The sequence below is a fragment of the Anabrus simplex genome, chromosome 14 (genome assembly GCF_040414725.1).
Source record: "Anabrus simplex isolate iqAnaSimp1 chromosome 14, ASM4041472v1, whole genome shotgun sequence".
NCBI classification, from domain to species: domain Eukaryota; kingdom Metazoa; phylum Arthropoda; class Insecta; order Orthoptera; family Tettigoniidae; genus Anabrus; species Anabrus simplex.
In genome coordinates, this window is record NC_090278.1 from 101,193,468 (window position 1) to 101,220,005 (window position 26,538).

The window sequence follows — 26,538 nt, forward strand, 5'->3', positions numbered from 1 at the left end:
GCAACTGCAACATGACCTCGATAATGTTGTGAGATGGACAGCAGGCAATCTCTTATCGATGAAATTATTAAAATTAAGGTGATTAATAATAAGGTAATGACAAAGGTTTTTTTTTGATAAACGGGATTAAAAGTCAGGTTGTGAGTTTCGCAAATAGGAAAAGTTCTCTGAGTTTTAATTACTGCGTTGATGGTGTGAAAGTTCCTTTTGGGGATCATTGTAAGTATCTAGATGTTAATATAAGGAAAGATCTTCATTGATGTAATTACATAAATGGGATTGTAAATAAAGGGTACAGATCTCTGCACATGGTTATGAGGGTGTTGAGGGGTTGTAGTAAGGATGTAAAGGAGAGGGGTTATAAGTCTCTGGTAAGATCCCAACTAGAGTATGGTTCCAATGTATGGGACCCTCACCAGGATTACCTGATTCAAGAACTGGAAAAAATCCATAGAAAAGCAGCTCGATTTGTTCTGGGTTATTTCCGACAAAAGAGCAGCGTTACAAAAATGTTGCAAAGTTTGGGCTGGGAAGACTTGGGAGAAAGGAGACAAGCTGCTCGACTGAATGGTATGTTCCGAGCTGTCAGCGGAGAAATGGCGTGGAATGGCATTAGTAGACGAATAAGTTTGAGTGGCATCTTTAAAAGTAGGAAAGATCACAATATGAAGATAAAGTTGGAATAAAAGAGGACAAATTGGGGCAAATATTCATTTATAGGAAGGGAAGTTAGGAATTGGAATAACTTATCAAGGGAGATGTTCAATAAATTTCCAATGTAATTGGAATCATTAAAGAAAAGGCTAGGGAAACAACAGATAGGGAATCTGTCACCTGGGCGACTGCCCTAAATGCAGATCAGGATTGATTGATTGATTGATTGATTGATTGATTGATTGATTGATTGATTGATTGATTGATTGATTGATTGATTGATTGATTGATTGATTGATACAGTAGTAGATATTAGCACTGTCTACGAGCCTGCGTAATCTCGTTAGCCATCACTTGGCGGCGAGATCGAACGCAAGTTTCGCGGAGTATCTGCAATATTATTTTGATTACAGCGTATAAGTTTGTAGGAGTATCTGTGCAGACTTATGTTGGCAGTGAGCTATAATCACGCTTGGCGAGGAAAGACCCGTGCTTTGGGACAAGACAGTTGAAGAGTACAAAGACAGGCGGCTAAATTAGCAAGGTTGAAAGGAAGTATGTCCACACGTGAAAGAAGATTTCGAGAAACTTGGAGATGAAGAAAGAAACAATATAGATACATTATTTTGTGGAAAATTGCCGAAAAACGAGGGAGCTACAACTGGATCGGACAAAAAAAAAAATGACGACGCTCGGGAACAAAGCAGTAGTATGTCCTTTATTAAGGGGATTGCATCGACTGTAGATAAATTTTATGACGAACATCTCGTCGACTTTCGGTACGAAGTCATGAAGTTGTTTAAAATTATCACATCAAAACTTCGAAACAGTGGAATGCATCTACAATCCTGGGAAGTTTCGTTAAACCATCATCCATCACTTGGACACCAATCATTGTACCAGACATTATGGCCAACCTGTCGATCAGTAGCCCTGCGTCCACGTCATCTTTATCTTTGAGAATGTGAGACATTTTGAATTTTGATTGCTACTTCAATAAGAGAACATAATCTACTTGTCGTTTGTGTTATTTGATTGTAACAGATCACATCAGTATTAGACATTTTCATTTGTTTTTCAGTTTACTGAATAAAGAAAGACATTATTTGATTACGTGCTAAGTTAGATAAAATGAATAAATTATTCATTGTTGTTTCACTTGTTTACAGAGAATTTCTCCATTGAAAGTGTTTATTTTCAAGCAGGTCAATAATGAATGTATACCTCAGTGCCACAGCTAGTGTTATTTCAACAGAAGAAATTGAGTTTCGCATACTGGAGTCTTCATGTTTCAAATGGATGAACAACATTTTTAGTAACTTGTCAAATGTAACAAATTTAATAGTTTTGCCTTGTCTTATCAAATAATGTGCTAAATGCACCAACACGTGTACGTCGCCGCTATAAGCGCACGTACCGGCCGGCGAACATTTGGTAGGCCTTTGTTGACGCAACCGCATGTGGGGTATGTTGTATGGACTCGAAAACGGACCGCCAGCTGGAGGAAATCCCCAGCCCGGTCGGAAATCAGACCAAATATTCCTGCTAAACTCAACTTGAAAAATATATTGCTGTACAAAAATTCCTGGATAAGGCAGAAAACAAAAGTATATAAACAGTTCCGTTACCTATGGAACCCAGCCTGTAGCCTACATGTGGAATTTCTGAAATGAAAAGTCACTTCCCTATGGTTAGAGCCCTGCACGGATGCGGATATCCGCGAACTTAGTGTCTTGGCGGATGCAAATTGTATCGCAGTGCGGATAATTTCTAAATAATGAAGTTTGTTGATATTCACTCAGGTATTATCTCATTTTTGCTTGTGGTTAGGCGACCCTTGACAGTGGTATGGGAGAATGGTGATATAGAAAGAGCCTTGAGACCATAAAGCCGTAAATCTGACCTAAGCCTGCCTCTTTGCCCGCAATTAATGGAAGGAAGGAAGGAAGGAAGGAACAAAAGTCAATACGTCGGTGGCTGTCCTAAGAGTAAATCCCTCATAAACCTGTGACTGTAAAGGTTCTGGTGCCAGGTTTCAGACCTATTTTTCTGTGTTAACAGTACCCTGGGTGTAATGTACTGTAGTTAAATATTTACAATATCCGCGGATAACCATTCGCGGATGCGGATATTTTGTATATCCGCGCAGGGCTCTCTCTGCCTATGGTTCAAAATTGCACGGAAAATTGGAGAACCCCTGTCTATGATTATTGATCACACTATCAACAACCACAAGCTTCTTGTTATGTTCATCTCTTCATGGTCCTTTTTCAAATAATTATCTGTGCCCTCATCTACCGAGTGCAGACATTTATGCTTCCTGCATGTTTACTTAGAAAGTGATTCTCTATTGGACGATCTATGGTTTTGTCGGAATGTCACTTGGCCGGCATCGGAGTACTTATCTCTACGACATTCTAAATAGCAGATCGCTGATGTCGCTAAATGCTCAAGTTAACAGCCAAGGTGGCCTTGTAAACATTCCGTGCGCGCTATCTGATAACATGAATGTATAGTCATTAACATTTTATCAGCCTTAATTTCATGTAATTCACCTCCCATGTAAATGCCCACAACAAACAATTGTTTATTAAGAAACTGTACACAATTATTTTATTGAGCGACTGTACTGTGTTCTGGCGATCTAGCGGACGCTTGTACAGAAGAATCAGGCTGGTGTTTCTCTGCCACGGAACGTCGAAATTAACTGTCTGAAGTCACGCCATTAGTGTTGTTATTTTAGCTTCGTCCGTGATAGTGTCGGTCACCGAGCTCTATAGCTGCAGTCGCTTAAGTGCGGCCAGTATCCAGTATTCGGGAGATTGTGGGTTCGAACCCCACTGTCGGCAGCCCTGAAGATGGTTTTCCGTGGTTTCCCATTTTCACACCAGACAAATGCTGGGGCTGTACCTTAATTAAGGCCACGACTGCTTCCTTCCCACTCCTGGCCCTTTCCTATCCAATCGTCGCCATAGACCTATCTGTGTCGGTGCAACGGGAAGCAATTTGCCAAAAAAAAAAAAAAAAAAAGTGTCGGTCTCCGGATAACAAGGTCGTCGCTGTTTCAATTCCTGCAGAGGTCTTGCAAGTCGACGATGTTCGCTTCTAAAAGACACATTCAAACAAAATTAATTAGAACTCAGGCATAGATCGCCCAGCACTGTAATTTGGTAGACCTAAACGGAATTTTGAAATTGACGGGCAGCAGCATGAATGGCGTAAATTAAAACGCTTACACATGTTAGCTAAGGTCATACGATTATTATTATTATTATTATTATTATTATTATTATTATTATTATTATTATTATTATTATTATTATTATTATTACTTACCATAAACGCTAAAGAAATATTATTATTTAGCATTTTGCCTATTGTTATGGTATATCATTAAAATATTCCTTAACTGTAGATTAGTACACACTTTTTCATCAAATTTGTGTTTTACGTTAGGAAAGTGTAGGGCAGTTTGTCGTTCTCTATAAATAGAAGTGGGTTAACTAAGTAATAAATCACTACTCTGTAATAATGAGAACCTCCCCTGTCGATTATATGACCTTGCCGCGGTCTCCTGAAGCAGATATAACTGAACCGAAGGTGCAACTTTATCCCATGGGTATCTGTTGACCGGCCAGACTGACGAATGGTTCATCGAAAGGGGGTAGCAGCCTTTCGGAAGTTGCAAGAGCAGCATTCTGAATGATTAACTGGTATGGTCTTGTAATAATATTTAACAAATCATAGTTATGTTGGCATTGCTACACGGCTGAAAACAACGGGGAACTGCTGCAGCTGTGGGGGCTTTCTCCAGCGAAAAATATTCCGGAGGCATCTCCGGGTGGGGACTACATGAGCGGAAGCAATCATCAGGAAGGTAAATACTGATATTCTGCGAGTCGGAGCGTGGAATATTATAGGTTTGAATCGTTGTGGTAGGAGAAATGGATAGGCTAAAGTTAGATAAAGTTGATATAAGTGAAGTACGTTGGCAGAAAGAGCAGGATTGTTGTTCAGGCGACTACAGAATTATCAACACAAAATAAACGGGCAGAGTTGGTTTAATAATGAATAATAAAATAAGCAGCGGTTAACTACTAAGACCAGCATAGTGAACGGATTATTGTTGTCAAGATAGATTCCAAGCCAATGAGCACAGTAGTGCAGTTCAGTGGATGCTGAAGAAATCGAAAGAATGTATGAAGAGAGAGGAGACGAGAATCGAATTGTAATAAGAGACTGGAATGCAGTGGTAGATGAAGGAAGAGAAGATAATGCGTTAGGAGATTTTGGACTGGGGAAAAGGAATGAAGGAGGAAGTCGGGTGATTGAAATCTGTACCGATCCTTGCTGGAACTTGCTTCAAACATCACAAACGACGGCTGAAAATGCGCACGACACTGGAAGGTATCATATAGGTTCAGCAACTACGTGTCCCCGGAAGCAGAAGTGGTTTTTGACTCCGTGGTCATGAAATGTCATCTGAAGTTCAGATAACTTTAAATAAAATGGTGTGAGGGATCGTTTCAAGGAACATATTGCACAAGGACTAAATTAAAAGGCTGAAGGAATCATAATAGGTGAAGAATGAGTTCGGTAGGGCTGCTGAGAAAAGGTTAGTAAGAAAGGGAAGATCAAGTAACGCAGGAGATACATCTGATTGACGAAAGACAATAATGCAAGGAATTTATTTATCGTACGGCTTTTAATGCCGCGAGTGTCCCAGGACATGTTCGGCACCCGTAGGCGTCCTGAGCGTCTGGATGTAGGATGATGAGAGAGTGAAGCCTACTCCTGTCTACCCAAACTCCATATGAGCATTGCGAATTTAATCCAGGCTTTTGGAACGCAGTCTAGTGATTAGAAAATTGTATACCACCACCTCCCCTAACCTGCCTGATTCTGATGGTGAAAACGGGACTCGAACCGGCTAACCACGGTATCAGATGTCAACGCCTTAACGATCATGGCCACCAAGCGGGCTAATGCAATGAATGAGGAGAGCACAAAAGAATGAACTAAATAGAAAGTGCAGGACATCTAAGGAAGAATGGCTGAAAGAGACGTGCAAGGATGTTGAAGGTTGTGTATTTGTAGGAAAGGTAGATGACGCATGCATGAAAATCAAGGAAACCTTTGGAGAAAGGAAAACAAGGTGTAAAACATGAACAGCTCAGATGAAAGACCATTTCTGAGGAAAGTTGGCAGGAACATATTCAACAATTGTATCAAGGAAAAGAAGGTTCTTGATAACACACATTATTTACAGAAGAGCGGAAAGACAAGTTAAAACTTACATGTTATAATTCTGATGTTTTGGTCCGTATTGAAATGTACAATGAAGTCAAATAAATATTAAAATTTATTTATTCCACCTACTGTATTCAATACATAAATAGAGATTATAATTAAGAAATTAAATCTTGAATAAAATTATAGGGACATGTTTCGCCCTTTAATTAAGGGCATCTTCAGCCTTAATCTCAATCTGAAAGGTAATTAATCAGGTACCTGATTGTATTAAAATTACATATGAAAGTGAGGGCGATGTTGGAAATGTGTTTCAAATGGTTAACAATAGTTATGATATTCTTAAAATGAAGCCTTAATAAAGTCTTAAAAAATTACGACTATTTAAAAAATTACGGCTATTTGATTTTTAAGACTTTATTAAGGCTTCATTTTAAGAATATCATAACTATTGTTAATCATTTGCTCACCATTTGAAGCACATTTCCAACATCATCCTCACTTTCATGTGTAATTTTAATACAATCAGGTACCTGATTGATTACCTTTCAAATTGAGATTAAGGCTGAAGATGCCCTTAATTAAAGGGCGAAACATGTCCCTATAATTTTATTCAAGATTTAATTTCTTAATTATAATCTCTATTTAGGTGTTGAATACAGTAGGTGGAATAAATAAATTTTAATATTTATTTGACTTCAAGTTAAAACTTTGTTGGGAGAAGATCAATTTGGCTTCAGAAGAAATGTAGAAACGCGTGAAGGAATCCTGAGTTTACGTCTGATCTAAGAGGGCCGAACTAATAAGGACATGGCGTTCGTAGATCCTGAAAAGGCAGTCGATAGATTGGACCAACCTATTTGAGATTCTGAAAGTGATCGCGATCAGATTCCGAGAACGAAGAATTATTTACAGTCAGTCTGCAATGATAAGAATAGATTTCTTTAAAAAAAGAAGTGGTAAGACTGCAATTTGTCCCCTCTCCTTTTCATTGTTTATGTAGAACAGGCGGTGAAGGAAATAGAAGAATTTGGAAAGGGAATCGCAATGCAAGAAGAGAAAATCAAAACTCTCCATGTCATTGTTATTTTATCCGAGTCTGCAGAAGATCTGGAGTATAGGACATAGTCTTGGAGAAGGAGTACGAGATGAAAATATGCATTGAAGGAAATATTAGATTAGGAAATGAAGTCTTAATAGGCCTTTCCCACGTCGGACATTGATATAGGAAGACTTTCGTGTGCAGCGTGAAAATTTACGATAACTGGCTCAGAAGGGGAGAGTATAGAAGCTTATGAAATGTGTTACAGAAGAATGCTGAAGGTAAGAAGGGTCACTGGCGGTGATGCATTTTGTGCAGAAAATATTACATTTTTATTGCATTTTAGATGGCTGAAACTAGAAATTATTAAAATAAGCAATTTGTACAAGCGTTGTTGTCTTCTAATTATTCCCTGTATTTTCTTTAATTAAGAACAAAATTCGTAGCCGAAATGCGGAAAAATATCGTTGGTCTTTGCTACACTTTGCATGTGCTGTGTGGAAGGGTAGCAGGGGTATATTTTTTTACCAAGGTCATGGACACAGGTATGATTCAGCCGCTTGCCGCGCGCATTCGTCAGTCTGGCAGTCTCTGTTAGTTTCTTCGCATGTAGTCAAATACTAAACGATTTGTAATTGTACTTCTATTTAATTGCAATACATCTGTAATATTGTTCTTTGATGAAAGTTTTATTGTATAGTATTGAATCAAAATCTAAATTTAAAAAAATAAAAAACTATTATTACTGCAATTAAGTTGGTAAACTGTCAGCCTTTACCTCTCTGTAGAAATTCGCCCAGAGAGCATTAAAAATACCATTTTATAGCTTTTTTAAAGCTTTGATGCATATACCCCCCTTCCCCCACCCCAGTCGCCGCTACTGAGAAGGTAGATTGAATCACGAATGAAGAGATTGGTGAGAGGAGAACGATTTGGCGAAATTTGTCCAGAAGAAGAGATCTTTAAGGTCTATTCACACACAGTGGTGGTTCATATCGTTCCTTTGAATCTGACTGTCGTGCCCACACTTGTCCGGCGCAGTGCAGTATCCGATCCGTCATATTGAGTATTGTCGCCAACGATATGTTTGCTGTTTCACGGACGTGTTCTGCTGTGAAGTTGGAACGCGCCTGTTAATATAAAATGAGCGACGAACAACTGGCTCCCAATCATCCTGTTCTTTATGATTTATCACAACCGAAATACATGGACAGCGGTTTCAAACATGATATTTGGAATAAAATAGGAAAGGAAGTATTTATTGTATTCATATTCATATTTTGAATTAAGCATGCTGAGTGAAGCGATTAAATAATTTACTGTGTAGGTTATGTATAGAAAGTACAATATATATCAACATACAATTTGATCGATATTCATTACTTGGAGTTCCCACACTTCTGTGCATTTCTTCAACCAATCAGTTCTTACAAATAGCGCCCACACAGTATTTTTACACGTATGCCATGGAACAGATCCAGCCTCTGAAGTGAAGTAATCATTGAACACTTCTCGTACATGAAAGTGACCTTTTGTTGCATTTCCACCCTGCATAGCCAAATGTTCAAGTCTTGTGTCTTCTGTACCTTCATTTGTAGTTATTAGTTCGCTTGCAAACGTATTTGGATTATATTTTTTGATGAAGTTACAGTGTGTAGAATACAGGTTGAAAATACCTACTCTGTAATCTACGTTTTCTGGTTTGGCCTCAATTCGCCTGTTGTAAATTCTACATTTGTGGGCAAAAATGCCAAATGTATTCTCAACAATCCTTCTGACACGACATAGGCGATAACTGAAGATACGTTCACCTAGAATTATAACAATAGCCGCCAATTCCACATCCGAAAACTTTGACATCTCAGCAATCAGTGAACTGAAACTGAAACAATACTGATAAGTGTGGATAACCATCACCGAGACGTCACATATGTCACGGAACTGGCACGTCACGGATATGTGTGAATAAACACCCAGGACTAGAAGAAAGTGTAGGAACATGGCAAACCTGAGCAAGTTGGCCGTGCGCTCTAAGCTTGCACCCGTGGTTTCCTTCCCACTCGTAGCCTTTTCCTATCCCAACGTCGCCATAAGACGCATAAAGCCAATTGTAGAAAATAAAGATTAGGATAGATTCAGTAGTTATGAAGAAAGGATAGTGTGGCATGGAAAGCTGGACTGGTGACCGAAACAACAATGGCATGTGGCCTCCGCAGACGCTCTATAGGAGGCCCAAGACAACTAGCTAACCCCCGAGTCATAGGAATTAACCCCAAACCGGGATCCCTGTGTCTCTTAGCTCATCTTCTGTCAGTTTTAAAATAATAATAAATCGGTGCAACCTAAGTCTTAACCAGTTAGAATCCTTATTAAAAACGGCAAAGATATTTAAAACAATATTTCAGTTCCTTGTTGAATTCTTGTCAAAGACAGATGCCGAAATTCAAGAAAGTTCCTGCATGTTTAGAGTTTGTAGATGAAATGGTTCATGTAGTATTTTACATCACAGAAGCTTTTAAAACTGGTGAAACAGTGCCATCATCGCAGTCGTATGAACTCATTTTTTAAAATATGGTGCAATCGACATTCCGAAGTCGTGAAAACTACAGTTTTAAATGCTTTCCATGACACGAACGATTGAACTCACTTGCCATTATGACCACTGAAAATACGTCTTGCGAAAGATCCAAGATATTTCGAAACATTTCACCATGAAAAGAGTAGGTAAATGAACATTTAGAGTTCCATTGATTTAATAAAACGCACCTTTTACATTTTTGTTCAGTACTATTTGTAATATTGCCTAATTGGCCTATTATTCAAGAACTTGTGTAAAATAACATTTGTTCATTGTTTTAATAACAAATGTTTGATTTTGTGGTAAAATTCCTTCATGAAAATTGTTAATAAGTAAAAATTAAAAACGTATGGTAGGTACTAAGCGAGGAGTCCACAAGATTTCCATTGATGAAGGCTCTTCGACCCTGTACTCGGAAAACCCAGCTAATAACAGAACAAAGCTGCACAGAAATACGTAGCGAAAGGTATCTACTTTTCAGATCAAAAAGAGTTGTACGCAGGCAGCCTGTCACAATATTACGGTTGTATTGCTCTTTGAACTAAAAGCGCTACAAGTCCACGCGAAAAAAAGAAAAGTTTTTGAAAATAATATCTTTTCAATAGTCCAAGGGGTCGAGGGGGTTGAAAAACTCACTCAGTGTTACTTTTCACAGAACACTAGGTACAGTACCGTATGTAGTGGTTTATAGTCACTCGGTAATTTTACAGAGATTTCTGTATTGAGGAAGAATGGCAAATCCACACGATAATACACATTTACTCTCATATCGAACAATATGTGGAGTTTACAGAACGTGTAAGATAGTTTTATTACTGGAGTAGGCATATCGCGAATGGTATATAGTAATGTATTATGAAAAGGCCGTTGCAAGATTTGACCGCGAAGAAGTAGATGACAGAAGAAACTAGTTTATTTGACGGAAACGCTGAGTAAAGAAAAGGCAGAGGCTCCAGCAGTAGTGGAGGGCTCTAACGAGTCTAATGAAAGTAAATGGAACGTTTCCTGTGTCTTACAGACACGTCTAACAGTACTACGGTACTGCGTGCTGTCAGTTGAGTGCGAGGCGACCTTGGGACCTTATCGAGAACCTTAAACCGCGCTATGTGCATGCCTAGCGTTCGTTACACAAGATAAGGAGCCCTTTCTTCAGGAAGGAAGCTTTCTTTGCATTATTCAAATATTTTACTTTGTTGTTCTTGTTTCATGGGCGATAATCCCATTAAAGGAACAATCTATCTCGTGTCTTGTCAGTGTAAAGCATATTTTAAATCCAATTTGGTTCGATTCTCTTGGGCACAAACAACTCTCTTTTCCGCATAGTGAGTTCATAAAGTCGTTCTCATAAAAGTGATTAGGTTTCTAGACGGCAGGACACACAATTGTGTTAGTAAATCCCGACAGCCATTACAGTTTGTTTCCAAATTGCACGGACACATCCGGGTGGAAGAGAACTGGGAAGGAAGCGGCTTCAGGGCTGCCGACAATGGGGTTCGAACCCACAATGTCGTGAATGAAGTACGTGAGCAAACCGCAAAGCCAGGTTTCTCGGTCTTTAGGATAGTACAGTAGCGTAGCCGATTCGGAGGGGGTTGATGAAGGGCACTGACATAAGTTAATTGCAGATCTGTTTATTTTACAATTATGTCTCTGAATGTTTATTTTCCTTTTGAAAAATCTCCATGGAGGGCGGAACGGTTCTAAGCCCCAGTAATCTCCCTCCTCCTGGTACAGCAGAACAGATCCACATTGTTTCTTAAACGGGTACCATGGATTGGCAACCACGGGCCTCCTAGTTGAGTCTGACATTGTTTCCGTTTAATTATGCAAGGCTCCTATCCGAAGCTCTGGTTCTCTTCTGACCCCGGCGGTACCCTAGGTTTGCCTTCGCCGATGTCTTCATTCCTCCAAGCGTCCGAACTTTTCCTTTTTCATTACTGATTAATGCTTAAGAGAGGATAACCCGCCCCCCCCCCCCCCCCCTGTAGCCGAGTACCGTCGTCGATGGCTTCCCTGTACGTAAATCTGAAGGTGTGAACAGTCAGGTACAATTACAAACTGCCTTTTTTTTTTTTTTTTTTTTTTTTTTAATAAACCTTGAAGTAATGTAGACATTGACGTCTCTGTCATCTGTCTGTGATTTCAAGTCGGTTGAACCAGGTCATGTATAATTTTCAAATCTCAACCCAAAGTGATCCTGTCGTCTCTTCGCACTCGGTGAGAGAAAGTGGTAAGGGTGACCCTCGAATCTCCATCAACGGGATAGGTGCGGGAATATTCGGCCGTCATGAAGCCTACTCACTGGACTAAACTAAAAACTGAGCGTCATCTCTAACATGAGGATGGAACTTTCCGTGCCTTGAGCCGTCTGCTGGCTTCCGTCAAAAACAACAGCTACTTGCTTACCTCACTTTTTTTTTTTTTTGTTTTTTTTTTGTTAGTCCCGAGTTCAAGCAGCGCTTGTCAGCTAGAGGCGTGAGACTTGTCACCCCTGGGCTATCGTCCTGACACATATCCTCTTCCGCTTCCTGTGATAACTTGGCTAATACTTACCGTCTGCTTGAGACACGACACGACACTTCACTGGCTCAGAGCTCACTAACCGCTGCTTCGCTGCTCGACCCGCGATAAGCTCGTACGGCCGCACCCACATTGTTGGAACGGACTGCCGCGCACGCGCGAACCAGAGTTGCGTCAACTCGCATGGGGGCGGTATCCCTAGCCTTCCGTAAGAGGCGACTGAGGCTCTCGACTTCGGAGCGTGGGTGACGATCATCTTATCTGACCTCTCTTGATCAACTCTCGTTCTTATCCGACCTCGTGGGCAATAGTTTTACGAGGCTTAGGGTGTCTTTCATTGTAATGTCCTTCATCTCAGACTCAATTTTCAAGTATTGTACCTCTTCTGGTTAGTGTTGCCAGTGGCACTCTACTGACATGCCAAAAGTCTTTTGAATGGAGCATGAAAGTAGGGGCCAGAAGCTGTCGAAGCTGTGTGGACATTTAACATGAACACATAACTCCAATATAATTGGTCCAAATTATGAATTCACTCATTCAGGACAAATATTTCAAGTTCCCAATGGGAATCAAGATGTGTATCATGATATTAATCTGTCGAGCATTTATGGGATGTGGTCCATTCACACACAAGACTCTGCACCTACAAATAGAAAGAAGCTGTGGGTATCTATCAATACAATGATGAGTTGCTGCAAGCTAGAGGAGAGCCTACACATTACTAACCAACACACAGAAATACTCAGTAGTGACATTCAGCCATAAAACTGGGCCAAGTAGTGCCAACCTCATGTCTGGTTGGATCCTCAAATAGCACCACCCAAGGCTATGCAGTTATAGGGAAACCACAAAAACCAATGGCAAGATGAGGAGTGAGGCAGTTTGCCATTGCTTTCCTCACTGGACGAGAAGGTGCTACTGCAGCACAACTGATACCTTTCATAACACTCAGACACTAGTTATTCTCCAAATGATATATTGATAAACAGGGTGGTCCATATATATATATATATATGTGGGTAGGGTAGGGTAGGGTCACGTGAGGTGAATGGAGGAAAGATTACCTAGGAGAATGATGGTCTTGGGCATGGAGGGTAAGACCAGAAGGAGATCATGGCAAGGATGGTTAGACTCAGTTTTTAAAGATTTGACGATAAGACGTGTGGAACTAAACAAGGCCACAAATAGAGGATTGTGGAAGTATTTAGTTAATTCACAGATGCTTGTAGACTGAATGCTGAAAGGCATAACAGTCTATGTATGTATGTACAGAATGGCCCAAATTTATATATATTTTAATCAAACTACTGCAGTACAACCATGGCTAGTTATAAAAATGTCTGACAGATGGCAGTTTCACAGTTAGTTCCACAAAATGGCGGCACGTCATTAACCTTGCAAGAGGAAGTCAGATGTGTGCGACTGTATTCTGTCTGCAATAAATATGTGGAGGTAAAATGCCATATGGCCAAGGAGTATGGGTTCCCTGGCCCTTCTTTCATCACAGTCAGAAGTATGAACTCAAAGTTTGATTCTACAGGCAGCATACAGAATGCCAAAGGAGCAGGTAGATTGAAAAGTACGGTTAGATTGCCTGCTGAGGACAAATCATAAAAGCATTTGTCTGTCAAGTTGGGTGTTTCTCGAATAAGGGTGCAAAGAAGGTTGAAAGTGCTCAGTCTAGTACCATACTATCCATGTCTGATCAATGCGCTGAATGAGGATGATCCTGACAGACCTGGCTCACAATACTTGAAGTTAACCTTAGAGCTGGTGCGCTGCATGATATAGACTGTTGAAGCAAAATTTCATGTTTTAGGTAACATCAATCGTCACAGTTGCGTGTACTGGCATCCTGCAAATTTGTATACGATAATTGAGAGCGTCAATTGGGATGGTATAATCGGCCTTCACTATCACAGGAGGCAGTTATTTGGAGTTACTCCATCCTCTATTGTTTCAACAATATCACTATGTTTGCACAGTTCGGCAGTGGCTGGATAAACAGTACATCGGCAGACAAGCACCTATAGAATAGCCTGATTTCTTTTCATGGGGGCATGTGAAATACAAGGTGTCCCATCATGGTATCAACAACACTGCTGAACGTTGTACCATAATAATCAAGGAATTTAACAATATTTCTGTGGATATTTGTCTAAGGGCTCATGATAAAGTGAAGTAGCGTCTGGAAGAGTGTGGGAGCACTAATGATCTAATCCACTGCATATTTGTATGCAATGTAAGTGTTTTGTAATTGCCTTATATAATTTTATCACATATAAATTTGGGCCATTCTGTACATACATACATAGACTGTTATGCCTTTCAGCATTCAGTCTACAAGCATCTGTGAATTAACTAAATACTTCCACAATCCTCTATTTGTGGCCTTGTTTAGTTCCACACGTCTTATCGTCAAATCTTTAAAAACTGAGTCTAACCATCCTTGCCATGATCTCCTTCTGGTCTTACCCTCCATGCCCAAGACTATCATTCTCCTAGGTAATCCTTCCCCCATTCACCTCATGTGACCCTGGTCTATAAATTTATCTTCATCTAACTTATTGAATTTATCCCTAACTTTATCTTCTAATTTTGAGTACCCTTCTGTCATTGTTCTTACCTGTTTGACCAGCGATCATTCTCGCTCCTTCCATGTCTGTTACTTCGACCCAGATTTCAGTCCTGTACAGCAAAGTCAGTCTGAAGACAGACCAGTGTTCAGGAGCTAACTTCTTTCTTGCAGCTGCAAGCTCACTGAATTACCTTTGCTGCACTTTGATTCAACCTCATTTACTACACTACCATCCTGGGAGAATTGAAATGAACCACTTGCTCTACCTGGCATCAATTCTCTTAGGTTTCTTCCCTCCTGACATCACTTACTCCAGCTTGATTATCAATGTAAATACCTTTGATTGCCTGTAATTATGCACCTAATTCCATAATCCCTCAGTACAGATAACATCTCTTCCCTGGGTACTCTGTCATATGCATTTTCTAGAGATAGACATTTCTGTGGACATTTGTCAAAGGGCTCATGATAAAGTGAAGTAGCGTCTGGAAGAGTGTGAGAGCACTAATTCAATTTCTGTGAGCTATTCCACTGTGTGGCTGTCTATAACTAATATAATATCTGATACTTGAAGAAATAATTGGGATTTTGTGAAAAATATAAGAACCATCAATGGCTCCATTATTATTCTTCGTACAGTAAAAAAAATGAATTATAAAAGACTGTAAATGATATATTTCACAACTTTTTACTATGCACAATTTTAGATACTGACAGCTAATCATTTATTCATTTCTGTGTCCGGTCAGTATTTCCAAAAACCTGCAGCTGTGATGGCCTTACTGTTTCCTCTGAAAACATCTTGTGATGTGCATGGGTTGTCCAGGAGCAGACAAATAAGTAGGTTCAGCACCACATTCACACGAGGTGTCTGCATTTGCTGGAAGGATCCCCTATTTCTTCAGGTTGGTCTTGCATCGAGGGACGCCCACTCTTAAATGGTTTGAGGGACCTCCATACAAAGTAAGGTAGGTCGGTGCCAGGAGCTTGTTCTTCCTATGGTGACATGTCTGCGGGCAGTGAGTTCCTCCATCTCTTAAGACGAGTTGTCTCTGGTATTCCCTCCAGCGGCAGAGTCCTCGCAAGGAAGCTCTTGCGGGATCTGAGGCGAGACATTGCAGCTTGTCTGCGGGCCTTGAGCACCTCCATCTGTTAAGACGAGTTGTCTCCGTCCAGCGGCAGAGCCCTAGCAAGGAAGTTTCTGTGGAATTTGAGGTGAGATCTCTCAGCTTGGTGACCAAGTCTGTGGGCAGTGATCTTCTCCATCTGTTAAGACGAGTTGTCTCCCTCCAGTGGCAGAGCCCTAGCAAGGAAGCTCTTGCGGAATTTGAGGTGAGTACTCTCAGCTTGGTGACCAAGTCTGTGGGCAGTGAGCTCCTCCATCTGTTAAGACGAGTTGTCTCCTTCCAGTGGCAGAGCCCTAGCAAGTAAGCTCTTGCGGGATCTGAGGCAAGACCTCGCAGTTTGGTGACATGCCTGTTGGCAGTGAGCTCCTCCATCTGTTAAGACGGTCTCCCTCCAGCGGCAGAGTCCTAGCTAGAAAGCTCTTGCGGGATCTGAGGCATGACCTTGCTGCTTGGTGACCAGACAGTGCTACTTTTTTGCTAGTGGTTTTATGTCGCACCAACACAGATAGGTCTTATGGCGACGATGGGTTAGGAAAGGCCTAGGAGTTGGTAGGAAGTGGCTGTGGCCTTAATTAAGGTACAGCCCCAACATTTGCCTGGTGTGAAAATGGGAAACCATGGAAAACCATCTTCAGGGCTGCCGATAGTGGGATTCGAACCTACTATCTCCCGGATGCAAGCTCACAGCCACACGCCTCTAACCGCATGGCCAACTCGCCCAGAACCACACAGTGGATGTCAATGTTCATTCTCCTGCTTTGTTCTCTCGATGTCTGTAACATTGGCTCTCCAGATGGTAGGTGGGGCTATTCCAACAATCAGGAACAGTTTTTACACTGGCGTTGGTTTCAGGCATCCCGAGTTTATCCTTGCAGTATCAGCCTGCTTAGCAGGTACTGAAGCGTTCCATACAGGAGCGGCTGACACACACAGCGCAAATGCAGAAGTCCTCAGGATGTGCAGTTTTACTGGGGTTCGGCTTTGGATGGTTGGCATCATAGTATTTGAAGAATTCATCCATCGCTTCTACTTCTTCAAAGGATGATCGTCATCAGCTACCGCTGTGTCATTGGCATAGATGAAGAGCTTGGTGCTTGCTGGAATTGGCTGATCATTTGAGTAGATGTTGTACAACACTGGAGCTAGCACACTGCCGTTCTCCTGGGTTCACCAGCTACTCCTCTTACCCTGTTGCGAGTCTTGAAATCTTTTGTTCTGGAGGAAGGTGCTGATAAGGGATGTCAGGTGGTGGTCTTTGGTAAGATCATATACTTTCTTCAACAGCTTCCTATGATTCACAGGACAATCTATACAAACATGTGGGAAGTAATCGGATCTGGATAGAGGTACATCCCAGGGATACTGCATTCTAATACAAGAAGTCCTTGGTATGCCTGAATATGCCACCTCGTTGTTTGTTGACAGTCCAGGCATGGCATACATTCAATGACAACCGTGTTCTACATGCTGCAAGAATTACAATGTCTGACTCCAAACATAATCCTGTATACAAACCTTCCCCCCCTCCCTCAGTGTTCTCCCAGGACCTTTTCAGTGGACACACCACCCTGCCGTTTTTACAGACCGCCTGGCTAACATAACCTCGATATGTGCTATACATATTTGAGTCATTGGGTGCTCCAAATCAAAATGTAAATACTGCAAAACTATTTATTTAGATGATAAATCTTCATTATTGTCAGCATAATTGCATCAATTACATCAGAATTTAAACATTTAGCTTGACTATCACATAGTGTCATGTGCGAGCAGTCGGGATTGGCATGGGATCACATGTGAGTACTCGATCGGTGTTCAAGGTAGTAGGCCTCGGTGTTACGTGCTTATGAAGGAGCCAGTAGAACACTAGAAATTCAGAATACTCTGTTATGTCTTTTTCATGGTAATAACACTAAAATAATTCAATTTTGCAATTAATGTTTACCTGTCTGATATTATTGTCAATGCTCTGAGGTGAATAAATTGAGAAGTTACAGTTCCCATTTCTTACATAGTAGTTATGCAGAAGGATATTGGAGCTCTCTTCATGTTTAACAGCTTTAATTGGCCTTTGCTTGCTCGCTCAGCATCACCCAGCTGATCGCTCCCTGGTCAAAGTACGTACGTATAACTGTCCTAGACCAACGTTAGCAAACCCATAATTGAATCATGTTCCTTGAAACTCTAGTTCTAAACTAATCAAAACATCGCTCTGGAATGTTAAAATTATCCCAAGAGCCTTCTTTGAAAAAGATATACCTACTATAGCAAAGCTGTACTACAAATTTATTCTCTCCTGAAATAGTGGTGTGAAGTTTATGTAGTGTATGGTACAGTATAAGCTAACGGTGACAGCTGAGTGTAAAATATATAATTATATTCATCCATTCATTCATGTAATCATCTTTATTTGTAATTGGCACTATTATGTGTTTTTATGGAAGATGTAATACCAATATTGTTTGTTGTTATTTTTAGCGAAGCATCATGTTGCTTCCCAGATGATTAACCACAGTTTTCTTTTATTCAATCGTAAGCACTTTCCTTGTATGTTTATTAATCCCTTCTCATAGATGGATATACTGTACTTCCATTAGAAAAGTCTTAAGAAGAGTCTTAAAGGAGAAAGCCTTTCATATGTGGGCTTCTCACTCCTTGGGTGAATAATCACAGTGGACAAATGCCTTTAAAAATGTCTTCCAACATCTCGGTGGTTCAAACAGCCCCTGGAAGGTGCATAAGTATTACCTCCTGCTGTCATCGTGAATGTGGTGAGACTGAAACTTTAGGATACGAGTTTGGTATCTGTCCCAAGGGAGCACCACCATCACAGCTTCAGCATTAAGAGAAATGAAGTGGCAAGTTTACGAAGAAGTTCACTGTATGTCTTCTATGGGGTCAAATAGAAGAGCCAACATCATTGACATCCGTCCAAAAAAGCACACTGATTTAGTGTTGAAACCCTCTATATGTTTTGACATTGAGCAGGCGATTGAGGTTGACACAGAAAAGAGAGATATTTATGAATCATGCCCTGGGCCATAGACAGACCGGTTTTCTTCAATCATTTTTCCAAGACAGAGGCCCAGGCCATAGTTGAGAAAAAAGTATCTAATTGAATAAAAAAAGCAAGAATTAAATTAAATAAACCACTAAAAATATCCGGTCATACTTGTGGAACGCCTGCAGTTTATTAGCAGTTATTGTTACATTCTCGTGTTTGTAAGCAATAAAAAAGGGGAGGTTATACATTGCTTTGAAGAACCTGCACTATTGTTGTCTACAGGGGAAGAGCATGCAGTTGTTGAGACTGCCTGTCTAACTCCCCCTCCTCTGTTTGTCTCGTTGCCCTTCCTTTATTGTTGTAACAATGTTAGTTGTTAATATTGTAATTCACAGGGAAGTTCATTTATCTGTTTGGTTTTCGATCTTAATTTTCTAGTTGAGTGATTGTGTTCATGTAGTAATTACGCCATAGAAAGTTTACTTGTTAAAGATTTTTTTAACTGTTTGGTTTTCAGTTTTGATTTGATCAGTGGTAACAGTATAACATCAGTCACCATGAGCAACTACTATAAACACAAATCAGGGTAACAGGAGAGAAAAACGAAAGAAGTGTGTGAGATGGAGGCTTCGAAAGGGCAAACGTCGTTGAACAGATTTATAAAATCTTGTTTTTCTGCCGATAATTTGGCAATAGGGCCATTACCAACACCAATGAATCAACCTTCTGCTTCTGTGATTCAGACAGTAGGGCCAAAGCCCTTAACGTCAATAAAAATTCCTACAACTGAAGGACGAGATTTGACTCAGGATTTCTGTATGCTATGATTGTAAGGGAAGAAGTGATAAGTGTTTCAAGCCACGGCAGTTACTTCCCAGCCTTCATTCTGCAAACTTTGAAGTTCCCTCATTAGGTTCCTTTTTAAGTTTCCACTGTGTCAATAGTTACCCCATGAGCTTGAATTATTCTGTTTACTGAATCGACCATTTTTAAGGTTTTAAACCAGATGGATGCCAAAAGTAAACAGCCCAATGATTTCATGTATGTTTTCAGTAAAAGGATTTCATGTACACTTGAAGTCCCTCAACACCCCTTTGACACTGGTGACAAATTAAGGAGCAAAACCTTATCTAAAGCTTTGACCAGACCTGGGAGATGTGCAGATATTGTTTTTACACTTTCGACTCTTGCAGATCAGCGAGTTTGAGGTTGAACTTAAGGAACATCCAGTGTCCCTCTGAAGAATTTTCCGTTTTTGAGGACTAGAACTGAATAAGTTTTACAGTTTTTGCACTACTCCAAAAAGTATTCGTTCATGGCAACTCGCTGCAGTCTTTTCTTCACAAAGGTTGAGTGAATGGCACACTTTGCAGAGTATATGGTGAGGTGATTGTCCTCCAGCATTCTCGCTTGCACACCTTTCATGTTTCTCCATTATCGTATCCTTACCCCCTACAATCCGAAAGTTTCATCTTTATCAGATCGTAGATGGTTTCTCCATTTTTCAAACAGTCTACAAAAGCCAAAAGACATACATGGAATTTGTACTCTTCGGCCGGTTTTAATTAATCTTCATGTTTTGTTTCGTGAGCTCCTTTGCAGGAACATGAACGCATCGGAGTAAAAGCGCTGTTTGTTCAATGTGAGCTGAATCTGTACCTGCTTGGACCTGTAAGGCTTTGGCACTAGTTCTCTGTGCCTTTTTTAAAAATCGCTGCTTAGATATTGATCGCATTGATCACATTGCACTATTGTGATCGATCCATTTGAGTATTTACTCGGCTTTCATGTTTAGGGAAGGCTGTAACATTCCTCACTACATATGTCCAAATCTACCTTGGCAATGTACAACATTGGATCTCATCTTGAAAGTACAAATACAATGTTTTTAGCAATTTCAAGAGAAATTATGTTAATGTTCTGCTCAGTTTCAGATTCTTCAGGAAATTTAGTTGTGAATAATATTCTACAGATGAGCTCCCAATCCTTATTTATATAACGATCTGTTAGAGTCAAAAAATGTTTTTTTTAGGACAGTTTTCTTTACACAAATTAGTACCAGCTAGAACTCCTTTTTCTGCCATGACTAATATTTCTGGCATTATTTTCTCCCAAAACATGACAATTTGAGTCTCAAAGGCACGTGATATTGGTGTAGGTTCACCTAACAGGTCATCAGCATCAAAATTACCTTTTGCTGGAAAATAATAGCTTTCTGTAGATTAAGTTTGTGACCTGTGGCCCATTGAACATCTTAAATGGTCTTATATCAGCAGCACTTACTTCAATGCTTGCATCTCAGAACATTTCTTTCATCTCAGCTATTACATGAACTTAAGTTGTACTGAAGCTTGATTGAGAACACAATCGTGTGTCTTTCAAGAACTGAAGGCCCAGCTGCCTTCTTTAAAAACTGTAATTGTTTTACAAGTATTCTTGTTCCTTACTTCTCCAAATTTACTCCAAGCTGAGCTTATAACTGCTTTCCCTTATTTCCCCAGTACTCCTGATTGATTTTATTTTCAGTGTATAGTGCCTTTCATTCTCGTACAATCAGCAGAAACAGTGTCTGAGCTCTACTTGAGATCGACAGTATTGTACCATCCATCATCAACATACCTACTGTTTACTTACTAGTATGAGAGGGGCATTCAAGTGGGCACTCGTTCAGTATGTGCACACCCCAGCTATCCCTGAACTTGAATGCAGAGTTTTTGTGTAATGTCAACACAGGCATACTATCTAATCTAATATGAAAACGAAGTGTACATACAATATGTGTACACTCCAGCTATCCTTAAGCTTTAATGCAGAGTTTTTGTGTAATATCAACACAGGCAGACTATCTAATTCAATATGAAAACGAAGTGTACATACAAAATTGTAATTCCATTTCTATAAATAAGAGGGATCTTTCTCTTTACAGACAGCAGTGAGATGCAGTCGAGCATCAACAAAGAGCAGTCAGGTGACTGTTTCTCTACGGATGGCATGAAGACAAGCATTCTGGACATTCAGAACGAGGCCATAAATCAGAAACGGGTACTACTTTGTCTGAAACAGAAGAGGATCGACCTAGAGAATGATATCAAGAAGAAAGTGGCAGAGTTAAACCGAGCCAAGGAGGAACAGCTCTTGTTGGAGGGTAATTTATTTATTTAGTTTAGTTTAGTTGCAGGTTAGCTGTCGTGCACATCGTCCTCTTCCAGGTTCAGCTCTTTTCATGTCTGTACTGATGTTCCTCCATCTCACTCTTGGTAATCTTTTGTTTCTTTTTCCCAGTGGTATCATGATTAATTATCTCTCTTTCAAATCTCCTCATTATGGGACCAAGAATGACAGTATGCCGTGCTGCGTTTTTTGTTTCTGCATTGTTTCTCACTCGATTGTCACTCCCTGAGACCATTATAGTATCCTCGTTTTCAGTACCTCTAGTTTTCTTTTAGTGCTTTAGTCACAGATCCATATGTAAGTATGGGCACACAATGCTTTGGCATCCTCTTATCACACAACACACCGGTTGTCACCCTTCATCTGAACTATCTATCTGATCCCGAAGTTATTTGCCATTGATAAGTCTTTTCCTCAAAGATGACCCTGTCCTGGGTTCCGTGTGCTTTTTCATTTCATTTCATTTATTTAGCTTTCATAGACTGTACAATTACATATTTTGAAATATGCCGACAGTATAGGAGTTGTCAAGTGATTTCCTAATACTAACAATAATATATGCACAACAATGAACATTTTGAAAAAGAAGAAAAACAGAAACACCACATACCTCAATGTTAGGACAGCACATCTTAATTTTTTTAAATAATATTAATAACCAATATTTACAAGACAAAATAAAAATATATTGGTGTGGTGTTAATAATGTGAACATAGTCAATGTGACATAAACATATTTTTAAGACTATATACTAGATTACAAGTTAATAAGTAGTAGCATCATTACTAGCACTTCATCATGTATTCTTCTGTACTGTAGAAGCAGCTACTCAGCAGGAGATTTTTAAAGCTGTGGTAAATGAACTGACAGGACTAATATCTTTAATCTTATTTGGAAGCGTATTATACAATCTGATGCCAACAGAGTCTACATGTCTCAAGGCAATGGTTTTACTCTTGTGTTCGATAAAAATATTATTTCTTGTTCGCGTCTGGTAATTGTGATTGTCAACATTCTTTCTGAAGTGATCAATATTTTTTTTCACGTGTAGAATGCATTGCATGATGTATATACTTGGTACTGGGAGTATCCTTAGTCTCTTAAATAAAAGCTTAGTCTGCTAGGAGACTTTAATGCTCATCACTGTGGTCTGGAACTGTTGGTAAAGTCAACGCCAATGGAATCCTCCTACTCAGGAAGTGTTCTGGATATGATCTTGTAATTACAAATACACTCTTCCGTCAGAAGGATAGATTTAAAACAATATGGCAGCATCCCAGATCAAAGCACTGGCACTTAATCGACTACATTATTGTCCGTGCCAGAGATCAGCGCGATGTTCATATAACCAAAGTTATGACCAGTGCTGATGATTGCTGGACTGACCACCGCTTAGTTCAATCTGTGATGGCTATACAGGTTCCTCCAAAATCGACGGATTCAGGGGAAGGCGATAAAACACAAACTAAATACTGAACAACTTAGGAACAATAGTACAAAATCTGCCTATCGGGTACTATTGGCTGATAAACTTCCAAATAGATACCTAAAAGTTATTGAGCAGCACTGGTCCTTATTAAAATCAGCTATTATAGCAGCGGGCAAAGAAGCAGTTGGTTTTAATAACAGGAAATACCAGAACTGGTTTGACGAGAATGACAAAGAAATATGTGATCTGATTGATGAAAAGCGGAAAGCCTACAACACTTGGCAAAATTAACCAAATTTGTTCCCCAAGAAACAGATATCAACAAATCAAAATGGAAGTTCAGAAAAGATGCAGGATGACTAAGAATAAATGGCGAATAGACAAATCAATAGACACAGAGAATTTAATCACCTCCATCAACACTAGTGCCTTCTTCAGTGCTACCAAAGCTATTTATGGTCCCTCCACCAAAGGTCTTAATTGTCTAAAATCCAAAGACAGAACAGAAGTTCTTAAAGACCCTGGCTTGATAGCTTTCCATTGGAAAGAACATTTTCAAGACCTCCTGAAAAGAAACTCGCATGTCAAGGAAGGTGTGTTTACTGATATTCCCAACAGACAACTCAAGATCACTTAGGTGATGTCCCTTCTATTCAAGAAATCAAGAAGACCATTCAACAGCTGAAGAATAAAAAGGCACCCGGACAAGATGAAATTCCAGCTGAGCTCTTCAAGGAGGGTGGTCCTTTGCTAATTCAGCATACACACATGCTGATTGTGAAAATATGGAACACGGGAACAATCCCTGCTTATCTATGAGATGCTTCCATCATCACTATCACAATTATCGAGGAATATCATTGCTCTCTGTTGCGGGAAAAATTCTTGCTAGAGTGTTGTCCAATTGTCTATCGCCATTGACTGATATGTGTCTACCAGAGACACAATGTGGTTTCAGGACAAACAGAAGTACAATTGATATGATTTTCAGTGCAAGACAAATGCAGGAAAAGTCTAGAGAGCAAAACCAACCCTTGTACAAGGCTTTTATAGATCTTGTCAAGGGGTTTGATTTTGTTAATTGAGAAGCTGTATGGAGAATTCCAGCTCTGATTGGATGTCCAAACAAGTACATACAGATACTTGGACTACTGCACGACGGCATGTTTGCTACTGTTCATTCCAATACAAGACCGGGAGAACCTTTCTGCATTTCTACTGGAGTCAAGCAAGGTTGTGTAATTGTTCCAACATTGTTCTCAGTATTTGTTGGAACTATAGTACACTTTCTGGATGATGAACTGCCATCAGGTGTAGAACTTGTGTATAGAACTGATGGAAATCTAATATTAACAGACTGCGTGCTAAGATCAGGGTGTCCTCAGTGTCAGTTATAGAGCTTCAGTACGTAGATGACAATGTTATTTTAGCCAACACAGAGGAAGATCTGCAATCAATCCTAAAAGCTTTTAATCAAGCATATGAAAGTATCGGACTGGAAATGAATATTAATAAGACTAAGATCCTTTACCAGCCGGCACCAAATTCCAATAAGAAAACTCTGGCTATTACAACCAATGGCCAATCTCTGCAGAACATAGATCATTTCCCTTACCATGGAAGCCACCTCTCAACATGTGCAAACATTGATGCATAAATCCAATATTGTTTACAATGTGCTAGTGCGGCTTTCGGTCGTCTCCTAAGAAGAGTGTTTGACAATCATGATATCAGCATGAGAACCAAACTCTGCGTTTACAATGCTGTTGTAATCCCTACTCGTATATATGGTTGCGAGACCTGGACAACTTACAGGAGAAACCTAAAATATGCTTGCAAAAATACCATCAGCGATGCTTGCAGAGAACACTGAAGGTTAAATGGCAAGATCATCGAACAAGCATTAGTATCCTTGAGGAAGCCAACACTACATGGAGAAGATACGCTGGGCTGGCCATATTGTCCGCATGCTAGATACATGCCTCCCACAGAAATTCATGTACTCCCAACTAAAGAATGGCCAGCATAACCATGGAGAGCAGCTTAAATGATATAAGGATGTTCTAAAGTGTAATCTCAAAAGGGGTCACATTGATACGGTCAAGCGGGAAACTGCAGCTGAGGATAGGCCCAAATGGCAAAATGTTGTATAACACAGAGTTGAACATCTAGAACAAGATAGGAGAAGATTAGAAGCTGAGAGGAGGAGCAAATGGTATTCTTGCACAACCACCTGCTGAAACAACTAGTGTGTGCTGTCACTGTGCATTCAGAATCGGGCTGTACAGCCGTCTGAGATGACACAATTAATAGGTCCAAATGACATTGTATGTATTTACTATACATTCGTTGAGGAATCAATGCCTCTGATGATGATGACTTGTTTTAAATGTCCCCACAGAAAAAAGACCAATGGTGCTAAGTCTGGCAATCTGGCAGGCCAAGGGACAGGTCCTCCGCTTTCTATCCACTGACTAGGGTGTGTAGCATTCAGAAAGTTGCTGATGACTGCTGAATTGTGGAGTAGACCTTCATCATGCTGAAACCAAGTGGCAACTCACTGCTCTGGCATCATAATGAAAACTTTCCAACTTGTAGTGACTGGCAGTAGGCAAGTAGGCCTGCCATCATAATGAAAACTCTTGAATTTGGTTGCACTGGTAGTAGCCAGGAGGGTCTGCCATCATAATGAAAACTCTCCAAATTGGTTGCACTGGTAGTAGCCAAGTGGGCTTGCCATCATAATGAAAACTCTCCATCAAGGTTGCACTGGTAGTAGCCAAAAGGGCCTGCCATCATAATGAAAACTCTCCAACATGGTTGTACTGGTAATAGCCAAGAGGGCCTGCCATCATAATGAAAACTCTCCAAATTGGTTGCACTCGTAGTAGCCAAGAGGGCCTGTAATCATAATGAAAACTTTCAAAATTGGTTGCACTGGTAGTAGCCAAGAGGGCCTGCTATCATAATGAAAAATCTCCAACTTGGTTCCACTTGTAGAAGCCAAGAGGGCCTGCCATCATAATGAAAACTCTCCAAATTGGTTGCACTGGTAGTAGCCCAGAGGGCCTGCCATCATAATGAAAATTGTCCAACTTGGTTGCAGTAGTAGTACCCAAGAGGGCCTGCCATCATAATGAAAACTCTCCAGCTTGATTGTGACTGAAAGTAGGCAAGTGGGCCT

The 26,538-nt window shown here is 40.2% G+C and overlaps 2 protein-coding genes across 6 annotated transcripts in view; one reads left to right on the top strand and one right to left on the bottom strand.

Annotated features, from left to right (window-relative positions):
* RhoL (Rho-like) overlaps nucleotides 1-12,200 on the bottom strand; it is a 91,049-nt gene extending 78,849 nt beyond the window's left edge. Inside the window, exon 1 of the mRNA XM_067158316.2 lies at nucleotides 12,078-12,200. The gene's annotated coding sequence lies outside the window, so the exon portion shown is untranslated. The remainder of the gene's footprint in view (nucleotides 1-12,077) is intronic.
* The window catches only part of LOC136885616 (uncharacterized), a 143,744-nt gene that overhangs the window by 65,709 nt on the left and 51,497 nt on the right, over nucleotides 1-26,538 (top strand). For 3 of the 5 annotated variants that reach the window (XM_067158314.2, XM_067158313.2, XM_067158315.2), the window contains exon 2: nucleotides 21,680-21,898. In XM_067158314.2, coding sequence (XP_067014415.1) covers nucleotides 21,691-21,898 — 208 coding nt within the window. In that variant the 5' untranslated portion in view covers nucleotides 21,680-21,690. Of the gene's footprint in view, nucleotides 1-13,459; nucleotides 13,612-13,743; nucleotides 14,287-21,679; nucleotides 21,899-26,538 lie in introns of those variants that run through there. The other 2 variants (XM_067158311.2, XM_067158312.2) reach the window with 2 other exon arrangements.